Source organism: Neurospora crassa, linkage group VI (assembly GCF_000182925.2).
Source record: "Neurospora crassa OR74A linkage group VI, whole genome shotgun sequence".
NCBI classification, from domain to species: Eukaryota; Fungi; Ascomycota; class Sordariomycetes; order Sordariales; family Sordariaceae; genus Neurospora; species Neurospora crassa.
This window is the reverse complement of record NC_026506.1, coordinates 3,460,678-3,479,146: the sequence shown is the minus strand read 5'-3', so window position 1 is coordinate 3,479,146 and position 18,469 is coordinate 3,460,678. Positions and strand designations below refer to the sequence as shown.

At 51.4% G+C, this 18,469-nt stretch overlaps 6 protein-coding genes and 1 non-coding gene across 7 annotated transcripts; 2 read left to right on the top strand and 5 right to left on the bottom strand.

Moving 5' to 3' along the window:
- Positions 1-153: 153 nt before the first annotated feature.
- NCU05918 (hypothetical protein) lies at positions 154-2,133 on the bottom strand (the record flags this gene model as incomplete). The annotated part of the gene is made up of 1 exon (XM_953136.1): positions 154-2,133. The coding sequence occupies one exon, from the start codon at positions 2,131-2,133 to the stop codon at positions 154-156; it is 1,980 nt and encodes a 659-aa protein (XP_958229.1).
- Positions 2,134-4,546: 2,413 nt separating this feature from the next.
- Positions 4,547-6,373, top strand: NCU05919 (hypothetical protein; the record flags this gene model as incomplete). Its single annotated transcript, XM_953137.3, has 2 exons — positions 4,547-5,249; positions 6,024-6,373. 2 exons carry the CDS (start codon positions 4,547-4,549, stop codon positions 6,371-6,373), a joined length of 1,053 nt encoding a protein of 350 aa, XP_958230.3.
- A 1,285-nt stretch (positions 6,374-7,658) lies between these two features.
- On the bottom strand, positions 7,659-9,976 carry NCU05920 (hypothetical protein; the record flags this gene model as incomplete). The annotated part of the gene is made up of 5 exons (XM_953138.2): positions 9,732-9,976; positions 9,623-9,668; positions 9,206-9,511; positions 8,311-9,132; positions 7,659-8,035 (listed from the first exon to the last, which is right to left on the bottom strand). The coding sequence occupies exons 4-5, from the start codon at positions 8,900-8,902 to the stop codon at positions 7,659-7,661; spliced, it is 969 nt and encodes a 322-aa protein (XP_958231.1). The 5' UTR covers positions 8,903-9,132; positions 9,206-9,511; positions 9,623-9,668; positions 9,732-9,976.
- A 350-nt stretch (positions 9,977-10,326) lies between these two features.
- NCU05921 (hypothetical protein) lies at positions 10,327-12,181 on the top strand. The gene is made up of 2 exons (XM_953139.2): positions 10,327-11,307; positions 11,418-12,181. Exons 1-2 carry the CDS (start codon positions 10,737-10,739, stop codon positions 11,828-11,830), a joined length of 984 nt encoding a protein of 327 aa, XP_958232.2. The 5' UTR covers positions 10,327-10,736; the 3' UTR covers positions 11,831-12,181.
- Positions 12,128-14,231, bottom strand: NCU05922 (hypothetical protein). Its single transcript, XM_953140.2, has one exon. It carries the CDS (start codon positions 13,878-13,880, stop codon positions 12,336-12,338), a length of 1,545 nt encoding a protein of 514 aa, XP_958233.1. The 5' UTR covers positions 13,881-14,231; the 3' UTR covers positions 12,128-12,335.
- Positions 14,232-14,778: 547 nt separating this feature from the next.
- Positions 14,779-14,866, bottom strand: NCU15403. The gene has a single exon. It is a non-coding gene; the product is annotated as a tRNA-Lys (tRNA).
- A 179-nt stretch (positions 14,867-15,045) lies between these two features.
- On the bottom strand, positions 15,046-18,109 carry cdh-2 (cellobiose dehydrogenase; the record flags this gene model as incomplete). The annotated part of the gene is made up of 8 exons (XM_953141.2): positions 15,046-15,479; positions 15,547-15,873; positions 15,932-16,197; positions 16,263-16,755; positions 16,812-17,202; positions 17,260-17,741; positions 17,802-17,992; positions 18,061-18,109. The coding sequence occupies 8 exons, from the start codon at positions 18,107-18,109 to the stop codon at positions 15,192-15,194; spliced, it is 2,487 nt and encodes an 828-aa protein (XP_958234.1). The 3' UTR covers positions 15,046-15,191.
- Between the last annotated feature and the right edge of the window lie 360 nt (positions 18,110-18,469).

Below are 18,469 nucleotides of genomic sequence, written 5' to 3'. Positions count from 1 at the left end.
TTCACAGATATTGATAATGATTCAATTCCACGTGCTCTTCACCACCCTATACAAAACCATCCTGAACCCCATACTCCGAACGGACTATGCAGACTTCGTTCTCCTTTCCAACCCGAATTCCCCTCCGACGCTCCCCAACCACATAATCAACCTCTACAACAACATGAATTTGAAATGGGCTATCATCACCGCAAGCTCCAAGTCCTTGTTCGCTTCGGTCACAAGCAATTCCACAAATTTCATTGCGTAAAAGGGATCAACACGCCCCACAGTCAAAGTCCCATTCTCTTTCGCCGTCATCGCCTCACGCCCTACCTCGTGCCTCTGCTCCATCAACACCGCGAGATCCACCCCGGCAGCCACCATCTCGTACGCCAACACGGGATTCCTCACAATCACCTCCCTCAGCTTCTCAGCCAGATACCTCATGTCCTCCGCATCCAGCAGCGGCTTTGACGATGGATCTTTTTTATAGGGCTGTATCAGACTAAACAATAAAGCGCCAACGAATTTGTACGTGCAGTATCGATATGGCTCGTCCTGAACATGGTCGAATTTATCCACACTTTCGTGCAGTTCCGAGCGATTAATCGCCAGGTCCAACACCGTGTGTCCCTCCGAGTTTGGAGTGCGGATTCTCGCGCCCTTCATCGCCAACACGACGCATTTCAAAATCGCTGTCCAGTGGTGCAGTTGCGTGGGCGTGTCGATTCGCGGTGGGGGCGCATTGGCTTCGCCGACCACGCTCGCGTCTGGTCCAATGGCGTGGATCCGGTCCGTCTCGGGGTCGTAGTCCGGATGAAACTTTAGCAACATTAGCCCTGGCCGGCGCGGGTTGGAAAGGATGGCTTCGTGCATCGCTGTGCCCCATTGTCCCTTGGTGTACCCTGACACGGCATTCGGGTCCGCGCCGTGACTGAGAAAGAAGGAGACAGCGGTAGCGGGATTACTACCGTCGCCTGCGGCGAGGGTTAGCGGGTGCAGGACTTGGTCTTCGTCCTCCTCCATGGTGATGGATTCTGCGAGACGGCCGCAATTGATGAGAGAAGAGGCGCGATCGGGTGGTGAAAGGCGGATGATGGTGTCTAACAAGTCGGCGCGCTGCGCTTCCCAAGTCGGTCTGGGCACCGGTCCCAGCTCTCCCGGGAACGGCGCAGGTAATGAAGTGGGAAAGAAAAATTCGTACGAGTAGGCGAGCACTTGTAAGGGGTAGCAGAGCCTGTTGGTGCGGAGGCACAGAAAGCGGAATTGGTGTTTGGCTCCCCCCTCGAGGAGGAGGTGCTTGGCAGCGAAAAGGCAGCCGAAGTTGAGGGCCGTGGTGAAGGGAGTCTGGGAGTAGTTGTCGCGGATTTCGGGGTTCGCGCCAGCTGATAAGAGGAGTTTGATACAGGAGAGATCGCCCCCCTCGTCGTCGTCCCCCTTGTCCTCGTCGAGGAAGGAGGAGGAGGAGGAGTAGCGGAGCGCGACATAGTGGAGCGGTGTGCGCCCTTCGTGGTCGCGGGCATTGATGTCTACTTCCTCTTTGCGTGGAAAATCGGGAGAGAGGACGTAAGAGAGGACATCGTCTCGGCCTTGCAGTGCTGCGGTATGGAGGATCGTGATCTTTGCCTGGTGGGATGGGTCCGCTGAGACGGTGAGGGACGCTCCTGCCTTGAGCAAATCCTTCACTATTTGTAGCGAGGGCTCGTAGTCTGGTGGTATAATGCGTGCGCCGTAGACGTACTTGTGCACGATATCTTTTCCCTGGCAAATGGCCAAGTGCAAAGCGGTCCAGTGCCCTGTATCATCCAACACGCCGTAATCCGCTAAGGCATGAGTGTCGACGGGATGGAAGGGGCATTTGCAGAGGTTGAAGACAGGATCGTCAATGTGGTGGACAACTTTAGGAATGGAGAGCAATTGGGAGACAACTTCGGGGTGCGAGAACATGGCGGCTACGCCGAGGGGGTGACACTGGACAGGCTCAAGGGGGGAGCGTCCTGTCGGCAAGTAAGGAGAGATGGACGTTGTGGTGAAAGGGATGGGAGGCTCGGATGTGTCGCAGAGTAGAAAGACGGTGAAGAAGTCTCCGACACGGAGGGCGTCCGCGAGGGCTTGGAAGGTGTCTTTGCGAGATTGTTCATCTTCATCCATGTTGGGTCGGGTGGTTTAATTGAGGTTGGAATTGATGATAGAATAAGTTGGAAGAGGACGGGCTGTAACCCAATGATACTGTTGAGTATGTCCAAGATGAGGCTAAATCCAGCCCAGCAGCATAGGGAAGGAAGTAAGCAGTAAAATGAAGGAAGACACTTACATCAGCCGAGACCATGACTCAAGTGTCTAAATCAAGGCATCAGCCCTGGAGACTTCATCTTTCTCTTTACATCACAGCACACATTCCGCTTCCTTCTTTGCCTGACTTGTTTGTTGGCTCAAAACGTCTGGTAAACTTATCCAGGCGTTTCAACGATAAGTCTATCGCCTCTATGCAAGATGCAATGAGCGCCAATCGCATGGCATAAGGTTGCACATGTAACAGGACTACCGATCTCATAGCATGTGGCTCTACTGTTGTGGGATTATCTTGTTGAAATGGACGTAGCAACCGAGGTCATCGCCCAACATTAGGAAAAGCTGTGGCAAACAAGGGGTTGAGGCTCCTATGTGTTCGGGAAACTTGACTTGAAGAGATGCATTATATGTGCCTATATGTAGCCATTCGACGCATGCTTTCCCTTGACCTTTCCTACGATTTTAGTCCCTCTGCAGATCTACATGTTTATCATTATCGTTCCTACTTCATCTGGCCATTATCGTCCACCATTGTCCATCTTACTAGTCTACCACCCTCCCAGCCTGAACATAATTCACGAACCACTAATCAATCAGCCTAAGAGAACCATCCCGAATAGGAATAAGGGTTCGAAACCCCCGACTTGTCCGTGGGAGTGTTGTAAGAGGTGGAGCCACTGCTTGTCGTGCTCGTCCCGGAGCTATCTGCCCCTGTGGATGTCGTACCCAAGGACGTTGTGCTAGTGCTGCTGGAAGTTGTCGAGCCACTAGCGCTGGTATAAGTGGAGGAGTTGGTAGAAGACGTTGAGGACCCTCCGTAAAGACTGGTGTCGGTGGTTGTGGAAGACATTGTTTTGGTTTCAAATGGGTAGACTGTGACGCTAAAAGTAGGTGGCCGGGAGTTGTCAAGGCTATCGAGTGCGTTATACTGTGTTCACGGTGAAAGATGGCAGTTCCCTGTACCGGAAGTTTGAGCAGGATGGATTATCCAGTGATATATATCTCTTCGGGAACAAGTCGCAACGTATGATAGAACAGAAAAAGTGACTGGAGGGCATTGACCAATGGGGGCTGACACAAGACCATCACTATGGTTTCCAAACGGGACTGTCCTTGCGGTTGTCGACTGAACAGATCATGGCTCGTTCTATGATAAGACATGAGATATCGAGGAGCAGTGGTGAGAGAATTCGTTTGCAATGGTATTGTTGGGTCCTCACTTCGTCAGCAAAGAAGCCGCAGATGCATCGAAGACTGCCACCACACTGGTAATCGCGCATTTCTCGACAAGACCTGAGGTCTTGAGTGTTCGATGATGGTATCAATGAAGTAAGAATATGTTGTGAACAGGCGAATGGCTCTATGCTGCAATGGTGTGTCTCCCAGTCCCGGTAGCCTGTCGACTTTACCCAAAATCGAGGGTGAAGTTGGTCCATGTGTAATGAAGAGGGTCGGGTGGGCGACAAGTGACACCAGAAAGAAGGCGGCAGGGCAGGTGGGCATATGGATGGTCTGTGCTCGGCAATACCTGTAGGCCTCTGTTCGCCTGCCCTGACTGCTCTTTTCTGCCGTCGCTCCCTTCTTCCCTTGCTTTCCTGAACAACACTTGTTGTCATCATACAATCATTTACTTCGTCCGCTTAACCACAGAATACTTATACAATGGAAAGTCCAGCAAGACATTCCGCTGGTCGGCACGATAATGGTCCCTAGAGTTGAACAGCCAAGGCAGTTATCGCACTATCTTGCTGTCCGCCAAGCTTGCAGCTCTCAGGATAGACAAACATCTAAGCCATCAAATCGACCAAGTCAAACGATGTTGGGCAATCTGTTCAATCAACATGTCATTCAATTGTCCCGAAGGCACTTGCAAATGGCTGTCAGCCACCACCAGCCGACGATGCAAGTCCAGCCTCAGACGCCTCAGACCATCACCAATCCAGCGAAATGAACGGGCCGGTGAACGCCCAATCACAGAGGTAACCGGCCCGAAGCACTACGGCCTACCCCCGCGAACTTATCAGCTCCGATGTTCCGATACGACATTGGAGAGGAGACGGTGGCTGACTCTCCAAACCATTCATAGGAAGCGAACCCCGCCCCCAGTCTGTCCCGCGTTCCTCTCTGCTCGACGAACGAATACTACCCGCTGGGCCGTTGTTCGGATCACGATTGTCTACTTGCTCAAGTCAACGACGGAAACTACAAACTCAGACGCACGACAAAAGCCGAGGCCAGCATTGTACGCAAATCCAAGCACACGAAAACCACAATGAGATTGATCAACACCGAGACGCTCGAGCTTCAAGAGTTCTTTGAGTCACAAGCTCCGTCCTACGCGATACTTTCGCACACATGGGACAAAAACGAAATCACCTTCCAGGAGATGCTTTCCAAGTCTCCGTCGACCATGGTAAAGGCTGGATACAAGAAGATCCAGGATACCTGCAAAATGGCACAATCGAGGGGTCAACAATGGGTCTGGATTGACACCTGTTGCATCGACAAGTCAAGCAGCGCCGAACTCACCGAGAGCATCAACTCCATGTACCGCTGGTACCAAAATGCCTACGAATGCTACGCTTATCTTGTCGATTTTGCCCCCGGGTCGCTGCCGCAAGATGAACTTGAAAAATGCCGCTGGTTCACACGAGGGTTCACCTTGCAGGAACTCATTGCGCCCAAGACGGTGGTATTCTTCGACAGAGACTGGAACGTGATTGGAGGAAAGAAGGACGAGGGTATTCTCGAAATCATCGTTCGCACCACGGGTATTTCAGAACTCGTTCTTTCTGGTTCTTCGCCATTGGGTGGCTCTACAATTGCCGAGCGGATGCTCTGGGCTTCGCCTCGTGAAACGACCCGCCCTGAAGACAAAGCTTATTGTCTGCTCGGCATATTCGAGGTCAATATGCCCCTCATATACGGAGAAGGTGATAATGCCTTCCGCAGACTCCAAGAGGAGATCATCAAGCGTAGTAACGATCTATCAATATTCGCCTGGGGCACACCTCTCAACTGGGAACCTACCAAGAAGGAAAGCTTGATGGAGCGTCGATGTTTGGACCTTTTTGCCAAATCACCAGCAGACTTTGGGGCAACTTGGGAGTACATGACACAAACAAAGGAAATGAAGCATTTTAGGGAATTGGGGGAAGCAGCGGGATCTAAGGCCATCCGGGAGTTCATTTTGACGAACAGGGGATTGAATATTCGCGCAGACATGCATGTGTTCGAGGTTTCTGACTCAGCGGACAGACGGGAACCGAAACCAGCTTTCTACACCATATTTATCGGTAGCGCGAACGGCAGAGAGGGCAAATATCTTGCTGTTGTGCTCGAGAAAGTTGGTCCAGGACTCTACGTTCGGCTTGGTGTAATAATCATGAAGAACATAAAACACGTTGCAGGGTCCGGGCCCAGCATCATGAACACCATCCTTATGGACCACAAGTCTCTATTCGACTTAGGATATGATTTCGAGGGAACAGTATCGATAAGGGCCTCGTTGAACCTGCGACTTAGCGTTATCCATCCGCTTCCTCATACACATTGGGATGCCTCCAGATCGTTGTTCTTCCCCCCAGGAATCGATCATCACGAACAAAAGTCCTACGAGGTTGCGTGCGCTCTAGTGCACCTCAGGCACTCCAGGTTCAAGTTGAGCTGGGATTCTTTTGTGCAGTTATTTTTAATCATCGATTTCCCACACAGGTCGATATTTGGAATTCCACAAGCATTTGTTCTAGATGAGGATGACCTACCGGAGATTGGCAGCTTGATTCAGCAGAATCACATCCCTCGCCATATCCTTTTTCCTGGCCACGGCAAACAATCATCCCACCTTCTCAATAAAGGGCCAGAGTACGGTCGCCAAAAGGTGATCATGCTTGGAACCGCAAAGAAACCACAAAGAGTGACCATCGGTATTGAAACAGATGTCACCGACCCCCCTGCTGAGTTCGACTGCGCTCTAGGTCGAATTAGGCCCAGTCTTCAGTACACTGTAAAGTTTCACGCTACCATCGAAGATGATGTCAATACCCCTGAATACAGGAGGTTTTACTGGCGCATTTTAAGGAGCCTGAAAAGCTTATGAGTGTACCTTGAAGCTCTCATTAGTGGGTACTTGGGACAGACGGTCGTTACTCCAGGACGCGTTGGTGTTCATAGTCAAGAAACAAAGCAATCTAATAGCTCGATCCGCCTCCAGCACGCATTCCGTCCACTGTTGAATACTGCCCCCAATTCACAAGGAGACACGCTTGTTTCCGCAAACTTGCTGAACCTACCACTGTTGTGCCAGATATCTACTGGTCGATGCTATAACAGATATCGATAGACGGGATTGTTGCCCCGGCCTGACTACGATTTGATGATAGTTTCGTACATACTACATGACTGGTATTAACAGAGCAATCCTCATCCCGAGACCAGCGACACAGCCCGGCGTAGACCCTGCGTCGCTTGCTCGATGCTCTGTCAGCACTCCAAACGATTGAAAGCCCTGCGTGGGTATTTTGGGTGTTCGCCGCGTGGTATATTCCTGACTCTGTCGGGTATGTGTTCGGCTGTAGCCTATTTGTTCCAGGGGAAACAATCGATAACTCAAGAACAAGGGTGTGACAAGGACAAAAGATCGGAGGCGGGGGAGGACGGTTCAAGCTTTTGTCTACCTACTCAGGAACGAACCCGGGAATTGGCGGAAGTGAGCGCGCGTCGTAATCCCTTGAGACTGTGACAGTTGATGTTATCTTGAAGCACGAGGCGCTCCAGGTGATCACATCAGCTAGAGGCATTGATAATCTGTCTTAGCGGACGGAGCAGCACGATTCGTGTGATTCTCGCACTGGTGGTATACTCGTTGTTGATACAGAGTGGGCGCGCGAGCTAGGTGAAGAACGAGTCTGAGCGACGGTTATTCAATAGATATGGAATTGGGAGGGTGGCCGGTTATTATGTTGGGGAATGGAGTAAATCTATGAATGTATTATTCTCGACTACGACGTGGAAGTAGGATGGCCATGGGTAGTACAGGCTGAGCTTTACATGTGGCTGTTGGTCTCTTGCGGCATACCGGCATCGGCAGCCCATTGGGCCTGGATCTAAGATAGCAATCAGAGGTACCTGTCTATGAAGAGTGAGGGATGATGAGTCGGAGTGGCAATGTTTTCGAATTTTGGAAGAGGCAACTTGAGTTCGGAGACATTTATCTTGGAGCTTAGGGGGATTGTCATCACGAACAGAGTCATTTATTGAGAAGATGAGAGGATTGATAGCAAGGTCACGCAGAGCATGCGAGATTGTATCTAGTTACCATGGTTCTGCCATGCACAAAACATTACTATTGACCCCTACAAAACTATTATACCAAGTAGGGGAAATCATGCAGGAGCTGTGCCATCTTTGTCATTGTTCTGTGTATCTCGCTTGCCCAACAGGTTCATCGCGGAACCGGCAGATCCCAGCTGTCTTGTTTTGGAGTGCCCGCAAAGCAGATTGTTACTAGAGTAGGTGTAGTCTCCACGCGATTCATCCTCTCGCAGACACCGAAGGCAAAGGCTTGTCTCTCTCTCCATCCACTCCGGAAGCCTGGAGCAAATGGTTGGACCGCTCTTAACGACATATTTGTGGAGGTGTGCATCCCAGATCTCGTAGTGCATTTTATGGATAGATGTGCACCAGGACTTCACGAAAATCTTTTGTTCTTCGGCAAGCGGAATGAACTCGTCTATGATCGACAGGATCGAACAAATGGGTTCTTGACGTGTAAAATGTTGTGTGAGACGCTTCCTAGTTTGTCGAAAGCGATGTTGAAGAGACTTCTTCCAATCGCATTTGCAATCCCACCTGTCAATATTGCCAGCATCACTATCTCCATCCAAACCAGCTTCACGGCATACTGAATCGAGAAAACGTATTCGGAGATTAGACGATCGCTCTGCCAGCAGGACTGCAGGCCGCTTACAATCAGAACATGATACCAAGCTTTTGTAATCTTCCCCGGAAGGGTAGTTTCTGAGGAGAAATACTTACGGAATGTTTGTGGAGGTAACCTTTCCCTAAGGAGCTCTTGGGAAAGAAGTTTGGCGTAAGGGCCTGGATAGGTGATCATGAATATCCAGCTATATTGTGCAAAGAACTCCTCCTCTTCGAGAATCCAGGCTGCGGCCATTCGGTATATGGACTCCTCCATGATACACCCCATGGACTGCCGGAACCACGTGTCGGTGATAAGCTGCATCGATGCCTTCAAGTCGTACTTGTCAATGAGAATGGCAACATCGAGCATTCTTTGTCCACCCTGTTCCTCGAGCCAGTGAGGATTCATCAGATTGTTGCGGAAATGTAATGCTAGACAAACAACCTCCATGGCTTTGGGTTCATCTTCCGGAAGTTGAATCTCCTTCGGGTTTTTTGCCGAAATCCCCTGACTTTCGACCCAAGGCGGGGAAAGCATGGTCCTGAAGACCGTAGACGCCTCTCGAAGGATAGTCGACTGAACTCTGAGACGGAGCTGTGGATTCTCGGAACCAGGAGCCCCGACGATGAGAATGGTATCCCCAATGGCTGAAATCTCTCTGTTGGGGTCGCCTTTCATGTCGCTACTCTCCCTATGGTCCTCCATGGTGTGGTTGGCCTTGTCGTCCAGTGTCGCAGATTGATCAATCCGAGTATTGGGCCTGTAGCAGGTGGCTGGCGTAGTGACTAAAGCGACTAAGACAAGATAACTCGAAGTTAAAAGTAGAAAAAAAAAGAAAGGGTTGACAAGAGCAAGGAACTGCCCAAATTTGGAGGTAGTCGAGCAAGAAGGGCAGAAGGGCGGGGATCTAAGGGAGATGCATGACTGCACGCAGCCTGATGGAATCATGAGGTCAGTATTCCGTTTACATGCAGTAAATCAAACGCTCTCAAGCTGGTATAAGCATACACTTCTGCAATATGCCGGAACGCGGATCTTAGCTCTGAAAAGGCATCGCAGGAACAAGACCCGGCGCCCCAAACGGATTGCTTGTAGGCACTTTCAGGACTTTGTTGATAATTTCCATGATGTCGACAATAGGTTTTACAAACCTCTGGCGTCCCTCCTGTATGATCTGTATGACTAGGAGCAGATGACGAAAGGCGCTACTTAAAACATTGCTGCGTAGGCGATGACGTTTCTCACGACGACGTCTCGCCCGCCGACTTCGTCTCGCTCGGGCGCCAGATAGAGGTCTTAAAGGAGCGCGCCGTCCTTTGCATAAAGTTAGTGAGACTCGTACCATCCTGTAATGCAGGGCATATTGATCGTTGAAGCGGGAGAGATAGACCAAGGACTATCAAGGCAGTGCTTGGTTGTCCTCACCGTAGTGACGTAGTCTTCCGTGGAGTCATGGGCTTGGCTGCCAGGTCTGCGAAATTGTGTGTTAGGGAAGAACAACAAAGAGAATTACAAAACGGGAGAGCATTGATACCAGTCAAGGAAGGTACCATGTAGCCAATGGATTGGTGACGTGGATTGTCTTGAAGTGGTAAACAGGAAGAAACTGAGGAATGTAGAAGGAGCATTGGGGCGCATGGATTCTGCTTTGTAACAGCAGGATGAGGCCATTATCGATGCACCGTTACGTGCAGCAATGCACCTGCTATAACCGCACATGCACGAAAGGCGCTGCTTGAAAACGAAGAGGAATAGTAAGTACTCTTGTTAGCATGTGAAAGGAACGGTGATGTTCAAGGTATTGGTGGGGTATTTACAGGTAGTTGTCTTTCTGGGCTTTTCTCTATATACCTACACGAGCATGGCTTCTCAAAAGTCCGGGTAAGGAGTTAGTGCCTTTCGCGGGCGCTCCCCACGTAAAATCCTGCACGCACTACCCAAATCATAACGCACGGACCGAAAACCCCCTTTTCACCCGCAAAAGAATTGTTAGCACTATCTGAGTTTCGCGGTTTTCCTGTTAGTGCATTCCCGTACAGCCGTTTTCGCGCTTTCGTGTACTTTTCGTGTAAAAAATCCTAAGGGGGGGTCCCGGGGGGCGAAGCCCCCTGGTAATAAAGTAAATAGAGAAACGGCCAGCCCAAAATCTAATCAGGTACTAGCGGGCTACAACTTAGGATCCAGCTCTATAGGTAACATCCCAGAATCCAGCTCTACACGTAACAACCCAGAATCCAGCCTTGCACCTATACGGAAGGGCGCGGCGTGCCGCCCCGAACACTAGTGTTGTTTTACTGTCTTCCTCTTTTTTACAATCGACCACCCTTTACACTCCAACGAGCCCACTTGTAAGCAACCACATTGGCTGCATATGATCAGCCCACAGAGCGCTCTTGGATATGTAGGAAAGTAGAGGTTACAACTCAACATTATACTTAGGTATTTCTCTTCTTACCACATCCATTCCAGGGCTCTTCAAACAACTCATCATCACTCGCCCACTCCGCACTGAGCTCCTCAATCCCGCCTCACGAACACAATGGACAGCGAACCGGCCGTTATCGAGACGGCCCCCGTCACCGACCTCGTTCTAGTCGTCGGGCCGAGCAAGGAGCGCATCCCCGTCGAGTTGGCCATCCTCAAAGCCGCCTCACCCGTCTTCGCCTCGATGTTCTCCCCACCCTGGCTGGAAAGCAAAAGCAAGGAGATCCCCCTCCCTGAAGACGACCCAGACGCAATGCGTTTCATCACCCTCACCCTTTCGTACCACAACGAGCACGAATTGGTGACCAGACCGCAGACGCCCCAGGAGATCTTACAGATTGCTATTGCAGTGGACAAGTACGACCTGCGTACCGCACTCAAGTTCGTCCTGGAATTTTTGTTTAGAGAGGCGAGTAAGACATGCTCAGTTGCCAAAAACGAGGACGGAAGTCAGACGGCGATGGCGGGGAAGGACATCGTCTATCTATGCGCCGCGGCCTATGTGCTCAACCGGTGCGACTATTTCAGCAATTTCGGTTTGCATCTGATGTGCCAATATGCAAGCCGTATCAGTACGCTCATGGATGATGAGCTGATCAGCAGCATATTACCTGCAAAGTTCTTTAGTACGTGGATCTCTCTTACCTCTTACTTACATTTGACGTGTCTCTCCGTGGCTCCACATATCAATCACTCTCGTTGGCAATATGGTCCATTGACGTTTTCACCGTGATAGTCATCCTCGGGGAAGCTCTCGCATCTATTAAGCTGGGTCTATCCCGCGCCGTTCACGAGTGTCTCAAGACGAACAGTCCCTATCGTCGCTGTCAGTGTGCTAGCGCTAAGTCAATTATCCAGCGCTTAGAGCAGTTTACAGTTACCTACAACAAGGCTAAAAATGGGTCCGTTCTCCTTCAGGAAATGAAGACCATGCAGAAAATCCTGGATGAAGACGAACCTTTTCTCAGAGGAATTTGTCACGGGTGTAATAGACCACACATTTACAGCTTTGGAGCCTATGACTCGCTCAGTCCCAAGGTGCGAACTGCGTACGAGGAGCTCGACATCCTATGCGTCCGCGAACTAAAGAACAAGGATGCTTGCGACGCAGAGCATGCAAGGCTGACTGTCGCTGGACCTATGAATTGAGGCTACCGCAAATGATACGGCTGTGGGTGGAGATGGATGGTGGATCGAAAATGCAGCGGCTTGGAGTCAACGTTGAGGGAATTCTGGGAATGATCGTTGGATAGGTATGTTTGGCGGGAGGCTAACCGACTTTTCATATACTGTCAATCGATCATATTCGATAAGTGGTCTTGTTCCTGGACAGAACAGTTGAGACCTTTGACATTACACCTTGGGTAGCTTACTACTACGCGTCCAAGCGTCTTTGTACCACCTCTGATCATGAGTTCAAGGCAATTTTGAATAGAAATATCCAGATGGGACTCTAGCCGATGCCTTTTCAAATTATTGTAATCCCTATCACAGTCTTGCAACGACCTCTGTTTTTTACCCCTTGTCGAGCGGTAGCGGACTGGCTTCCCTAACCTATTGGGTGGTCTCATCGCGTTTGTCTCAGACAAGCCTAGTCTCATCGAGTCATCGTGCGTTAAACTAATCCATTGTTACCTGCAGGTACTTGAAAAGATCAAGTCCAAGGCGCCACGAACCTAACTACTTGCTCATTCGACACCTTGACAGTCTCCTTCGCCACCGCTAGAACCATCTCCCACTTAAGCTCATGCGTCCGCCGAATATTATACGTCATGAAATCCGGATAGAGGAGTGCTCTCAGCTTCGCCGGCCCACCATTATACGCCAGTTCCGTCGGGTTAAACCTCAACCCCAGCTCAGCTCCGATATCTCGAGCCGGTGGTTCTCCTGTTGGACCAGAAGCAGGACCACCACCGCCACTACTACTACTCCCACCTCCATCACCTCCACCAGCACCACCAGCAGCAGCTGGACTCATTCCCTCCTTCAACGCTGCCTTTTCGTCCATAAACTGCCCCTTTTCCCCCAAGGCCATCTTCTCCTTCTTCTCCTTCTTCTCCTCGCCCTCCAAGCCCGCATCCGCGCCCGCGCCCGCACCCGAGCCCAACCTCCTATCCCAAACAGGCAACGCCATCCCCTCCTCCCCTTCCTTCCACATCCAGCTCCACTCAACGACCTTGTCTGTCTTATCCGTGTACCGATCCCAGATCCTCGAGTTACCCACCTTCACCTCCGTCCTCGCCTTGACCACCATCCGCAAACTAACCACACTAACCGTCGGAGTCCTCTCCAACTCCTTCACCTCGTCGCTTGTCTCATCCGCTGGCCCCAGCCGCGGCACAGCCGCCACCCGGAACGGCACAGGATCCACACTCCCCAACTGGATCACCCCGGGGGTAATCACCAACACATCAAACGAGTACTTGGGTACTTTGGATGAGTGGAACAGTTTCAGAGTTTTCTGCTTAAAGGAAAGCTCCTCGCTATCTGCAAACTCAGGTATCAATCGCTGTGTGCGCACCCCTTCGCGCTTTACGAAGCGGCCTAGACGCCACTCATCCGGATGCAGAGGCGGGATGGGTGGTGGCCGGAGGGTTATCGGCAAGACGGCCGTGGCGGTTTTCTTGGCCGAGGGAGAGCTGCTGAAGCGGGAAGTGTGCTGCTCGAAGAACTCGGCCTCGAGGACGTACTCGACGTAGGCCTCGATGCCGTTGTAGTAGCGCGAGCCGATTTGGGTGTAAAAGGTAAAAGGGAGAGGGTGGGAGGTGATTTGGTCGGGCGGATCAATCGGTAAAAAAGAATGTTTCTGTTTGTTGTGGGCTCCCTCGCAGATGCCTTGGGGGTTGACGGGGCCGAATGGGAGGGAGAAGGAAAAGGGCCAGGATTCGGGTTTGCTGCCGTCTGGTGGGATGTGGATGGGTCCTCGGAAGAGGGTGTTGTAGAAGGCTGGGCCGGAGCCGAGCAGCTCGAAGCGCGAGCGCACCGTGTGGTGGTGGTTGCTGTTGCCGCTGTTGGTGGTGTAGTCGACGCGCACCTTGGTGCGGCCGTAGAGCTTGATGCTCACGAGGGCTTCGGGGGAGACGACGTGGCTGTGTCGGTAGACGCGGCCCGTGATGGGCTCGCCCGGGTTGAATTCCCGGTTGGGGACGTCAAGCGCTATCGCCAGGTCCGGACTTGCTTCGGTCACGGCCTGGGGCATGGTGGAGGTAATGTAGGGGAAGTCGGTAAATCGTGAAAATCAAGACGTGAGTTTAAAGTTCGGGAAGCCCAAATAATTATATACATTTCCCATTTCCCCGGAAAATGATACGTTGAAAGTGCAGGAGATGTTGCGGACAAGCAATTGGTCTCCCCGGTGGCCGCCGATGTCATCTCACTCCGGCTTTACGGTCCCGTTTTGAGAGGCGCAATCCGTCCCGAGACCCCTCATTGCCCGTGTCGGACTTACAACATAGCCACATTGCGCCACGTTCACACCACCGGTAACCCTTTGTTTGGTGAGTCTTGGCTGCTGCCTGTGGTGGTGATCATCAAAAACTCATTTGATGGCGGGTAAGCGGCACAAACAAATAGGAAACCAAGTGGAGGTTCACGGCGGTAGGTCGGGTGAGAAGTTGAAGGGAACATCTGTGGGCGATCACCTCGCTCCACTTCGTCTCTAATATAGAGGATTTCAGCCCAAAATTACTACTTCAACTCTGCGCATTCGAAAGCTGAAAATCAGACGAAAAGTCAAAGTTTAGGGGGGGATACAAACTTCCTTCTTTCAGACAGGGCTTCTTCATCTCATTAACGCTGTTTGTGGACAACAGGAATCGTTGTGTTCCCGGAAGGCATGAATTGAGTGTTAGTGCACGCTGAGGCTCCACCATCATTAGGTGCTCCCACTGGGAGGACCTTGCATTGCATTCAGGCACATCAGCACCTCCCACGGTGATCTGAAGCTTCTTTGCAAACAACCTCCAAGCTTCCGTTTGGGACGCAAAAAAAATAAATGTTCTAAAAGACCTTGGAGAAAAAATGTCTTTTCTGCGTTCTAAAACTTCGGAAAGTTGAGCTGAAGAAAAAGCAAAAAAGAATTGGAACGACGGGAATTGAGCCCGACGTGGGGGTCGAACCCACAACCTTGAGATTACGGAGGAACTCCTTAAGAGTCTCACGCTCTACCGATTGAGCTAGCCGGGCGAGCGGCTATCAATCATTCCTTGATGAATAGGCGCTTCCCAAAAGATCCCTATAGCCGCGAGTCTACACACACAGCAATCACCACCATCTGCCCACCACCACGATAGCTCGCCATGGACACTCGCAAATCACGCAAACCCTATGAAGATTATTGAACCAATAACCAAAGTATCAAGAGTGAAGAATACAATAGTCCTGTTTTCTTTGATAGCTAAAGCTTGAACTTCAAAAGTTAGTAACATATACTAAGTATACATCCCGTTGTCAGATACCGACACCTTGCCTACAAATACAGCGACAATTGCTTCATCTTGTTTGTCGCCGCTCATCTTCTCCATTTTCCCTTGCCATTGCCGCCAGGCAGAGATGGGACAGGCTTCAAAGCCAAGATTTTCTGTGCAGCATGCTCCGAGGCAATCACGATCATCGCCGACGGGTTGCCGGTGGTCATACCAGGGAAGATGGAGGCGTCAACAACAAAGAGGTTATCGGTACCGTACACCTTGGTGTTCAGATCCACGACAGCGCTGCCTCCAGTACGGCCATCGTCCTTGCCAAGCTTGGCAGTTCCCATCCAATGGTTTGACCGACGATTGGAGGGTGAGACGATCATCTACAGACACCGATATGTCAGTAAAAGGTATGGCTCAGACAGCGATAAACAGAAAAGGAGAACTCACATTGTTGATAAATGACTCGACAGTCGTGTTCGGGGGAGGCAAAACCCAGGAAAGGTTGGGAATGACATTCAGCGCCGCCTGGAGGTTCTTGATGCCTTGGATGACGGTCTGCTTGTCGACATCGTTGTGGAGGTACGGGTGCTCGGCCACATTGGTGTCCAGACCCGATGAAATTGCCATCCGGCCTCTGGAAACAACACCTCTGCCGAGATATTGGCTGAGAGTCATGGCATGCTTAGAGGTGGTGTACTGATCGCTTCCCTCCACTCGAGCAGTCCATTGCAGAGTACGAATGATGTTGTCCGAGCCCTTAAGTTCATCCCACATCTGTAGAGTCACATGTTAGCCAGACTCGATCGACCGTACTACACCTGATGCCACGTACCAAAGGACCAATATTGGGAGCAGCCTGGGCAAGGATTCCAGATCTATTCTGAAGATAGGCGCTCTTGTCACCTTCAATGGGCGTGTTCCAAGCCTCGTAGAAGTCGTAGAAGACAACGTCAGGATGGGTGATAATGAGATCAGTGTTGAGATGATCCATGAGGTTGTAGCCAACTGGAAGGTTGATCCATTGGTCCTTGGAAATGAACGTTGGGCCATCCGTCGACCCCTTGACAATCTCGAGTTGATCGGTAGGTCCGATACCGCCTGTGTCGTACCTGTCAGCGGACAAGTCATCCAATGTAACATCACACATCAACATGATAACTTACTGCGAAGGAGAAGCTTGGCGGAACCAAAAGTGCCTGCAGCAAAGATAACACGGCCAGTGTTAGGGGTCACGTTGACAGTTCCGCTGAGACCACCATCCGTCAAGCATTCGAGCTCAACGCCAGTGATACGGCTTCCGTTACGAACTGCCCTTCTCACAGCTACATTGGTCCAGAGAGTGAACTGCTTGCGAGCTACCGCCGTCACAAGGTATGTTGCCAGAGGGCCACCTCGCTCGCCTTTAGCGAACATGAAGGTGCTGTGACCAAAGGTGTGGTTCTTCTGGTTGTATGCATCGTTGGGGATCACCTCCTTCCAACCGCTCTTGCTCAGCCCGCTGGCTAGGACGTTGAAGCCCTCTTGTCGGTACAGCTTGCCGTTTTGCGAAGGATGCCAAGTTCCAGGAATGCGACCGAACACACGGTTAGTGGCTGGCACGGTATCTCTCGACTTCCAGCCCTCGGGGAAGTTGTAGTTCCAATCCTGAGGATGCGGCTATGGTTCGCGGTTAGTGGGCGACTTTCCTGATCAATAGAACTAAAGCAACTTACCTTCCACCACAGGCCGGCATTAACAGCCGTTCCTCCGCCCAGGACACATCCCGCCATTTGGTCGGTATCTGTACAGGCGATGCCGGCAGAGTCCACCCAGATCTGGTTGCATAGACCAGGAACATCGAAGCGAGTCAAGTTCGTGCCCTGAAGCCACTCAGGCTTCATGGTGCCCTTCCATCTTCCAGTGGAGGGAGGTCCCTTTTCGATCAACAACACACTTTTTCCGGCCTCGCTGAGCTTGTCCGCAATGGGAATGCCACCAGCACCGGCGCCAACGATGATGTAGTCGTACGTCTTGCTTGGGGCAGGTGTGCAAACGGGAACGGGCTCCGCTGTCGAAGTTGGCTCGGCTGGCGGCTCGGATCCAGTGGGTACTGGGTCGGATGCCCTGTTTCAGCACATGTTAGTAACCATATGTGAACAAAGCGCATAGAACAAAACGTACCCAGAGCAGTCAGCAGTAGTGGTCTTCGTGGCTAAAGAAGCCCAAGCTGAGTATGAGGTATGCGGGACTTTCTCGAGAGGCGCTCCATATTGACCAAACCCATTGTCATGAAAGCCGGGAATGGCCTTGTCAGGGCAAGTCGGGTTCTGAAGATTTCCCTTGGCCGCGGCACGGCCCAAGACGAGAAGGCCACTGCTGGTTGATACGCTTCCCTTGCTTCCTCCTTGGTTCCATGCAAAACAGTCCTGGCAGCGATAGATCAATTCGAACTGTGTCGAGTTCACAGTGGCAGAGATCTGGGTCAGGGTTGCATTTCCGGTGTAGAGTCCTGGCACATTATAACCGGATGCGTAGCGAAATGAGGTAAAGACTTGACCCTTGGAGGCCCAAGCCATGAGCAACAACGACTGTGTCATTTGTCCAGACTGGCCGTGGGAGACACCACACCATCCGGGGCTCGCCGCATCACCAACATCACAGCGCTACCAATCGTGTCAGCTGATGTCCACCCTAGAGCAAGGAAGTGGCGGAGGGCGCCGTACCAAGAGACCGATGTATTCGTTGGCATCTTTGGTCAGAGCATCCGGAGGCAAGACCAAGCCAAAGGCGTAGGTGGCAGCATCTCCACCCCCAGAATTAGAACCAGGGTCTGGCCGCCAGGTGCTGAGGGTGATCTTGTTCACGGGATCGGTATATTGCTCGTTGATGTATTGAGCGGAGCATTGCTGTAGGTCTGTTGAGGGTGACTGGTATCAGACGATGCGAAGGGCCACCGATGGGAGGTACCGAAGAACAACTTACACAGTGACGTCGCCAGAACGATCGTTCCAATGCGGGTGAAGACCTTCATCGCCCCGATCTGGCCACTCGTGAAGCTTGACCTTGGACTGGGAAGAGTTGAAGCTGGAGGTTTGTGGACTTTTGTTCAACCTCGACTGGGGCAGACGCAGGTAGAAATACTAAGTACCTCGTACCGAGTATCGTCCAAATCTGCGCTTGCCACTATTCTATACGTAAGATTTGGCTGCAAGTTTTGGTTCCTTCTCTTTAATCAACTGAACGGAAGTGACTGGACCCAACAAACGAGCATCTCCTTCCTTTCTCTGCCGCGCTACTTCCATCCGCTTCTTGCAAAGGAGTTCAGTTTGGGGAAACTGCTACAAGGTGCTTGGATGTTTGATGAGGAAGGAGCCATGAAGGTGAAACTCCA